At 33.7% G+C, this 9899-nt stretch overlaps 1 protein-coding gene across 1 annotated transcript; it reads left to right on the forward strand.

The window, feature by feature from the left end:
- Positions 1–1754: 1754 nt before the first annotated feature.
- LOC102594908 (serine/threonine-protein kinase ppk11-like) lies at positions 1755–2828 on the forward strand. Its single transcript, XM_006353649.1, has one exon. It carries the CDS (start codon positions 1755–1757, stop codon positions 2826–2828), a length of 1074 nt encoding a protein of 357 aa, XP_006353711.1.
- Positions 2829–9899: the final 7071 nt, after the last annotated feature.

A 9899-nucleotide genomic window follows, 5' to 3' on the forward strand; every position in this document is an offset into this window, starting at 1 on the left:
TTCAAAGCAAGTTGAAAAAAGAAACAATAGGAGGGAAGATGTTGCATTCCAAAGTGTTTTGATGATCCTCACAAATGTAGGGACCAGGTCCCTTGCAGAATTGCTCTCGTCCAAGTTCAAAATGATGTACAACTGTAAAGCTGTCTTGTTAGCTGGTTGGTGAAAATGACAGCGTACTTCACCAATAGAAATGAAAGAGGTTGTTTGTTCAATGATCAATAACTCTTGTTGGTGATTGATATATTCAACAAGACAAACAACATCATTCATTCATTAAAAGAGAGAGATTGAATCATTTTCAGAGCTCAAGCATTAAAAGAACACACAACAAGGACCAGACTGAAGAAAAGCAATCTTAATGTGTTAATATTTTGAAAGCTTGTATTGTACTAGAACTTGTAGGATTCGTTTCACATTCATAAAGAAACGTATCAAAGTCTTGCATGTGAACTGGTTGTAAGAACATGGTTACAGTTTACTGTGTGTCTTACGTGTTAAAGTCTATATTAATTAAAGGTAGTTAATATAGTGGGCAATGAATGCATTGCTTTGGCTCAGTAAGTAATAGAGTTATTACTTAGTGGGAGATTAAGAGTTTAGTCTCATTGTTGTATTTGAAGTCTGTATTCACTTTTGCTTGTGATTAGTGAAAGCAGTTGAAAATCCTATGTGACAGGTCGTGGTTTTACTTCCTTGAGCAAGAAGGTTTCCACGTAAAATTCCTTGTTCTTATTATCGTTGTTTAAATTCCTTTACTGCATTCCCTCTGTACGTTTGACCTGGTACTTTAGCTCACTGGTGGACGCATACGTTCCAACAGAAGAAGGTCATGACAATATGTGTAACTATAACAAAATAATAAGATAATCGAAGTGCAAAGAAAAACATATAGTACCAGACATCAAAGAAACATTCAATTAGTTTTATCCTGAGTTTCAGAGTTACTCTGCTCCCAGGTATATCTTTCTATCTGGTAAGTGTATGAACAAGACCACCTGCTCGAGTTCTTCTACATCAGATTCTTCTGAAACTAAGAAATGAGCTAACGGCAAATTAACTATATTGAATAAATATTGGATTACAGAAACATGTGTTGAATTTGATGGCAAATAAAAATTGCTTACAGAAATTGTAATATTCAGTAAAGTAGCATTTGATGTGTTACAAGACGTGATGATCCTACAACTTTTATCAGGGTGGCTTCTTAATAGTTTATTGATTGTCTCCATGCCTATTTTAACCTTATACAATTAAAATTTAAACCAATAAATATTAGGTCTTTTTCAGTTTACATCAATTAAATAAAATAAAATTATATAAGAATATCAATAAAGGCAATCCTTTTTTTTTTCTTCAAAATATTGGCATAATTTATTTCATCAAACCAACATACTCATCGGTATATTTACCAACAACGTTACTCTGCCTTGTTTAGGAAGGAATTAAGAAGCTAGGGTTCATCAAGTTGACTGGAAATGCGTTATAAATTTGTTAATACCGCTCATGTAACCAAAAATAAAATAAAATAACAATTTAAGGAAAGTCTTCAAGCCCAAGTAATTTCAACAAACTTTTAGGAAACGCAATTCGTAAGAACTTTTATGTAATGGTAATATTTGGAAACTTTATTAGGATTTAAAACTCCATCTCAAGTCAAAATAGGATAAACAAATAGATATTCTATAAATTACTCTCATTAGTATGTACAATATCATATTCTACAAAGATACTGCACATCCAGTTCTTGATTTCCAATGGCGGGGTTATTGTGGAAGAGAGGCACAACTCTTGGTCAAGGTGGATTCGGTGTTGTCTCGTTAGCTTCTACGTCTAACGCACTATTTCGTGGTGTTACTCTTCCATCTCTCATCGCCCTCAAATCATGCAACTACAGTGCTTCTCAATCGTTGAAAGAAGAAGTCGAAATCCTCCGAATGTTCAAACATTCACCTTACATTGTTCACTGTTTCGGAGCTAATGTCTCTTTTGAAGATAACGTCAATCTTTACAACTTATTGCTCGAGTATGCTTCCGGAGGAAGCCTTGCTGATCGTCTTCAGAACTGCAATTCACTGTCGGAGTCTGAAGTTAAGAAACACACGAAGAATGTTCTTTTAGGGCTCAGTTGCATTCACAACAATGGAATTATTCACTGCGACATCAAGCCTGGCAATATTCTCCTTGTGGGCAGGGATAAAACTGCCAAGATCGCTGATTTTGGGCTCTCCGTGAGCTTGGAACAGGGCTTGAACCAAAAACAGGGAGTTATCAGGGGAACAGAAAGATATATGGCACCTGAATCCGTGATTAACACTGAGTATACCTCACAAGTTGATATTTGGGCTCTTGGCTGTACTGTCTATGAGCTGATTACGGGGACACCGCTGTGGGAAGACGCAGATGGTGATGATGTGTTGGACAAAATCGAGTTTGAGGAACCAAAGTTTCAGAATTCAAAGTTGTCAAATGAGGCTCAAAATTTTCTGGAAAAATGTCTTGTGAAGAATCCGAGCACGCGTTGGACTGCGGACATGCTCTTGAACCATACTTTTCTGCAGAATTCATCCAAAGTAGCCAACACAGCAAAGACAAGGAAGAAGAAAAGTGATTCAATGTCCCTTCTACACAAACCAATCCAGAAGATAACATTCAAGATCGGCCATCATAAATTCTCGAGGCAATTGTTGGATCCAAAGCCCCTTCTAGACAAACCAATCAAGAAGATAACATTCAAGATCGGCAATCATAAATTCGTGAGGCAATTGACAGATCTGAAGGAAGTAGAGAATGAAACTTGTGGAAGGGTACTGAGTACTGACAATAGATAGATACATAATAAGAATTGATTTGTATATATATATATATATAAACAAAGCCTCTTTAGGATTTATTTTGGGGGTATGTAGGCAACGTGTGACGAAGATGATCTCACGTGCAGCCCCTTATTAGTTTAATAAAAAAAAAGTTGTATAGTTGATCAACATTCTTTATAAAGAAAGGCGAGTTGTTATATCTGTGTTGCAAAGTTGAGTTTGTTATTATGATTGAATTGCTAGGTTAGAAATCTATGGTTTCCTTATTATTATGACTCATCTGTTGTGCTTTTCCATATTTGTGTCCTCTCTTTTGTCACCAATTTAAAAACAATGTTTACCTGTCAAGTACTATTGGTTTTGGGGAGTGTTATCTTGACTCATGTGAATTTTATTATCATGCTCGAACTCTAGCTTGAAGCTTCTCTTGAGTGCTCTTCCGTGGAAAAAAATGGAAATTGATTGCCATAGACCGGCAACTACTGTTAGATTTTTCATATGGGAAGTGCAATCCACTGTAAGAAACTAACTCATAGTAAAGATATTGGAATGACTGTTATATACTTTCTGCATACAACCATACACAACATTCATATGTAAAACCACCACACTTCTTGGGTGCACACTTTAAATTCAAGAGGCTTCATCACCTAAGAATTAATGTTTAAAACGTCTTTTCCATTTGAAAAAAATGAAAGTTATGGATATTAAGAGACGAGAGTAGCAATTGAATAGGTAAATTAGATAGTATAAGTTATGGGACTCCTAAGTTATGAAGGTAATAATTAAAAAAATTGAAGAAGGAAAATAATAATTAAATGTAATATTTAGGTGAAATATCCACTAAAGGTGGAATTTCAAAGGACCAAAATAGATAAAGAGAACAAGTTATGTATTAGTGTTAACTGTTAAGTGTGCTAGTTCAATTTCAAACTCTGCTGCATATTCATGATTATTGCCCATCTAACCTATTAGTTAATCAATTAAATTTTAGCTAAAGTTAACTGAAAATCATTCTCGTTCATTAAAAAGGTGAAAGAAGAAAGTAAGATGATTGTTTAAATCATGACCCATATAGAAGAGATTCAAGAAAAGACAAGTCAGTTAATAATCACACCAAGAATATTCTTTTAGGCCTCAGTTGCATTTACAACAAGCATGGCAATATTCACCCTGTAGGCACCAAAACTGTCAAGATTGCTGATTTTGGGCTCTCCATGACTTTGGAACAGGGCACGAACCATAAACAGGGACTTATCATGGGAACAAATAGCTATATGGCACCTGAATCTGTGAGGGAAACATAAGTTGTAAAATATCCGAAAGCATGTTTTTGCCTCTCTATTTGAGAACCCCCTCCAGGCATCAACCAACTATTATGAAAATACATACTCAAATGTCAACAAAGCATATTCTTACACTGAGAACTGATTTCATTCTAAATAGAAAGGCGGTTCTCATTCATAAAAATGAATATCAGCATTAATTCATTGTAAAAACAGAAAGGAGAACTCATTTATCAAGATTTGAATGATTTTATATGGTTAACTATGATAATGAACAACTCGAATATTGCATTGGCCACAAATTCCCTTGTTATTGTTTTTTGTCATCTTATATAATCTGGTAGTTGTCGAGACAACAATGTTCAACATTCCTTCATTTTCTTGAGATATCACAGTTTCCCCCTTCATCACATTTGTCTGTATCCCGTCTCATGTGGTAAAATAATCCCCACAGGAAGTGCTCGTTGTTCCATCCTACAAAAACATCCACAAGGTGAGATGCATTGAAAGAGAATAAGAAAATGAGAAAAGAACATAAAGATTATAAATGTACTTTGAGAATCACTGCACAAGACTGTGGATGCAAGTATAATCAACTTAACATCATCGATAAGAGTTCTCATCACCAAATCCTTGTTGCGCATGAACTCCACCAAAGCGATATATCCCTCAAACCTACATATAATGAGAAATGCAAATCAATTTCTAGAAATTAAAAACAATCCTGGGCAAGGGCACACTTCTACTTTGCAACCCTTATCCCTTTTAAGATAGATATATAGGGTAAATCTGACCTTTTTTTCTCACTTTTGAAGAAATACAGTCCAATGTCTTCTTTTCCAGGACAATGATTGTCGAATAAACTTGGCCAGATATTCTCACGCGGAACTAGTTCAAGTTTAAGAGTATCGGGCAATAGTCCCGAGAACTCATACACTTTACGACTAACTCTGCAAGGAGGATGAGCCTGGAATATCCCAGGTGCAAGTTCTAGAGCACCTAAGATGTCAAAACTTCCCCTAAAATGCAACAAAAAAAGACTAATTATTATAGGGAAGCGAAGTTGAGTGGTGCAAATTCTAGTAAAAAAAGGGTCTTCAATATATATATAGTCTATAAAATAATCAAATGGAAACTTCTCTGCTTTTTGAAGCATAACAAAAGCATATTTGAGTTTCAAGCACACAAAAAGATCCATGAAGCAATTTATCAGACATAAAAACATAGAGAGAAAGTTTCACATAAAGCTAAACGTTGTTTTTCACTCTAAATCTCATTAAGTTATAGAACTGAAAAAATAGAAAACAAACAATGTATGGTTCACATATAACCTACTCAACTACAATTTCTTGTTCCCATACCTGAAAACATGCGATGGTCCATATTCCATAATACAATGACATATAGTGGCAGTAACTTCAAGTCCTCAAGGAATTTACACATAATAGGAATCAAGTTCACTGCCATCTCATTAAATATTATATATTCAGAGTATCATTATGTCATGACTCGCAACTATGTTTGAGCAGAACTCTTTTCCATAGTTAGACATATATTCTACAGTGCCCTATTCATTTTTTTAGTGATACTAATGGCATCCCTAGGTAACCATTAATTCTATGGGCAACCTAGCAAAGATGGGTCATCCAAAAAGCTAGCATGCAAAAACAGAGATGAGCGGAATTTAAATATTTTTGGAGCTAAGTGTACCCTGTGTTAACTTGTGTTAGTAATTAATGTGCATTCATGTAGGGTACTTACTTCCAGGAAGGAACTAGAGCAGGATCACAAGGGTGTGTCATAGGTGAATTCATCATGCGACTCTCGTTCACAACATCGCGAGTCCTATGCTCAAGAATGGTAGAGGCACCCGGACCTAAAAAATAGGCTACATCAAATTGAATAGTAGTACAAAAGTAAATTAATTTTGCTATGAAAGTTTTACAAATATTGACAATGTAACGGAAATCATTTTCAAAGATAATATCAACATCATTGAAAAAAAATTAATTAGAGTATATGATAGAATTTTTTTTCTCTAAAGAATAGAGGTATAAGAAGAGGACAAATCAAACCAAGAAAATGAATGCAAAAGATGGTGGTGAATACTTAACCTTTAGGCTTGCTAAATTTTCGAGATTTGGTTGACACAACTCTTGAGGAGACATTATTTATCGACGCAGATCCATATTTCTTGACACGTGATGACAAACCAAGTGCTTCTTCAATAGGTAGATATCTTGTTTTTCCGGTCCGTACCTCCTTTTCCCAGTTAATATATTGCCTCCGAGGAAACTTACAATGTTTGTTTGGTTGCACCGTACTCTGACAAATCTTTGCAGAGGCATGCAACTTGGATCCCTTAAAACGCTCATTTTCTAGTCCACGTGGTGAAAACATTACCCCCTTGCGAATATCACATTCTTCACAACACCAGTCCATTGGTGCATCTTCCCAATAGCCCACAATGCAATATCTGAAAGGAAGAGAAAAACAAAATAATTTAGAACAAAAAGATGACTATGTATGCATAAAAAGATACACAGAATATTTAAAAGAATTAAATGCCATAACATGCTAATGAAAGAATAGATTATACTAATATTTGCATTAGAACTAGTTCTACCTGTATGCCTGTAGCAGGAATTGACAACCTTCACATAAAGGCTACTACTAATCAGATGCTTATAGAAGGAGATAGCAACCTACAACCTATGACTACTTAAGCCTTTATAAATAAATTACCTTTTGAAACCTAAACAAAAAAAGATCAATGTATCCTTCATGTGGAACCCAATATTCAATATTATTAGCATTCGACAGTTGTGAAAAATGCCAGAAAGTTTAGACAACTCGAAGAAGTTCTTACTCTCCCTAAGAGGTAATATCACTTCAATTTAGTCTTTTAATTCTATTCCACTTTCATTCATATTTAAAATACCAAAAAAGGGGGACAAAGTTGGTAATCTAACTAGCAATTTCCTTCGAGAGAAGTAGCCCCTTGTGTGAAAAGATCAGTTTCTCTCTTAGAAATGGCAAGTCAATCAAAACAGAAGGGGTTTAGGATTGGGACAATGTTTAAAGTTTTCAAAGAACACACACACACACGATGCACAAGGTGATAAAGCTAGTGCTAATCAGAGAGTCATGACTTTCAGCTCACCTTATTGCCCTTTCATGTTAAAGAGAGAGAACTTACTGGTGCACGTCAACATTCTTACACTGATAGCAGGTAATAATTGCTTCTTGAATACCAAAATCACCGCAAACTTCACAATTTTTTTTCTACAAGTTCATAAGAAAAGACAAGAAATTTAGAACCAACATTACCATAAGTATAGAATGAAGAATGAGGAAACAAAATCATGTTTTCATTCCCTTTTTTCATTAGCTCACATGCTTATTGCAACAGACGCATGTCCAATATATTACAAGTATTATCCTCGACATCTTCATTTGGACAGAAAAGAAGGGTTTTTAGAGCAACAAACACAATCTGTTGTAGTTAAAGCATAAATCTTGATGCACAAAATAAATCTCTCCAGACTATTTGTCCATCTAAAGCAATATGATCATATAATATTTATATTTGAAGAAAAACGAAAAAGAAAAAAACACAACCATAATGGAATATGCATTGATGTTAAACTATTTTCTACCTAAAATTTTCACAAATCAGTAAGCTGACTTTGGAGTAAAGCAAACATCCTTAGTAATGAAAGAGCAACACAATATCCTAATATGGGGCAAGTATAGAGTAAAAAAATAAGGACTTGGGACAATTGAACTGCACACAAAATAATAAGAAAAAACACCTAACAAAAAACAATTATTGATTACTATTGCCTAATAGATATAAAATCAAAGTTATTAATAGTTATGAGAGGGTGATATATATATGTCTCTTAATGATATAGAAGATATTATTATAAATAAAACTTATACAAAATTCAACCTTCTTATAAAAGGAAACTATACTAGACAAACTTACTTTAGAGTTGAAAACTTTAGAAGTTAATATTTCCTATTCGAAGTATGTGCAATAAGTTGGTGCTAGTATAACTTATATTATTTATATTTGGGTTCACCTCATCACGAAAGTACTATTTCACATGTACTTACTTCTCTTTTGTCAAGTACTGCATCTTTTTTGTGATGCATGTATGGACTCTCAGGGCGGCACTGATCCTCGCTAGGCACGCTGCTCATTTCATTGGCGTGTGGTGAACCCTATTTATTATTGAGGCACTTTTGCTTATGAAGTAACATTTTCTAAGTATCGAGTTTTATCCATCCTGTAAAAAGCTATTCAATAGAGTATTAATCTAAATTACTTTATACACCTCTTTAAGAATTTTAATTAGCTAATACTCTATCAATTTGAACAATTCGGATATTTTTCAATAAATTCAATTCGATGAAACGACAATTATCATTTTTTTTTATAATACACATATTTGCCAGATGTCCTTTAATTTCAACTCATAACTCGAAAAAAAACATTTTTTAAAATGCTACACAAAAGTAAAGTTTTAGCAACACTGATTCAAGTCATACTACCCTACCCCCCCCCCCCCCAAAAAAAAAAAAAAAAAAAAAAACAGAACAATTATTTCAGACATTTAGGGAGAGGAAAAAATGCTATAAAAATAAAAACGACTACAGAATCGCATAAACATTAGCTATGGAAAAATACAAACATTAGTTGTTTTACCATGTTGGGCTGATGAATGTTGTTTGGTTCCTTTTGCATCGGAGAATGAGTGGTCATTTGAGTTCCACGGCGGCACACCGGCAAACAAAGAAAGAAGGTCCCAAACGGTCCTACTCAGCACTCAATTTGTACGTTTTGCTATTTTTTTCTACTCACGTTTACCTGTTACATATGAATTTGAAATATTCAGACTTTATTATTCATCAGATTATCTCAATTAATTAATGTTTAATGGAGTATCAGATTTTGAAAAATAATTTGGTCAACGAAGAATTAATGCTGAAATTAAGACATAGAAAAATGTTATTGTTTTTCTTTATTTGTTAAAAGAGAAAAAATAAAATAAAAATTTAATTTTGAAATATTAAACAAAGTGAAAACATAATAAACTTGGGGCAATATCACTATGGGTCTCAAAAAAATAATTTTAGCTCTAAATATGAGGAGTTTATGTATTCTATATGTTAGTATATAATTGTGGATTTATATGATTAAGAAGTCAAAGCCAAAACTTCATTATGAGGAAAAAGCTAGGGTGTGTTTGTTATTAAGGAAAATATACTCCACAAAAAATATTTTATTAAAATTGCATACACGTAATTGGTCATATCAATGATTTCATGAAATGGTCCTCATATATCATCATAGCTGTCCGACTCAATAATCGTTTCTGTATCAAATTGGACCCATACGATCCTCATTCATATTTTAATCTCAGACTTACGTGGTCCAAATCAATATATCATATTTCAATCTTCAATCCTTCACAACTCAACTCCACAACATCACATATGAGGAAATAACTCGGTCTTTAACACATTATATTTGATCATGAATTTCAATAGATACATAGATAGAACATGTTGTTAGGTGTATAACTAGCACAAATGCATCAACAATGCATAAATACAATGCCTAACTCATATCAAAACACGACATGAAAATCAAAGCTAAATCCAACATTTTAAGTAATTTTTTCTTTTACTAGTCTATGGGAACGCGCGTTGCACGTTTTCCCTTACCACATTATAAAATTTGTACATTATTGACTTTATGTTCTTAGCTATTTATCGCATATTATTTTTG

This window comes from Solanum tuberosum, unplaced genomic scaffold (assembly GCF_000226075.1).
Source record: "Solanum tuberosum cultivar DM 1-3 516 R44 unplaced genomic scaffold, SolTub_3.0 scf00158, whole genome shotgun sequence".
NCBI classification, from domain to species: Eukaryota; Viridiplantae; Streptophyta; class Magnoliopsida; order Solanales; family Solanaceae; genus Solanum; species Solanum tuberosum.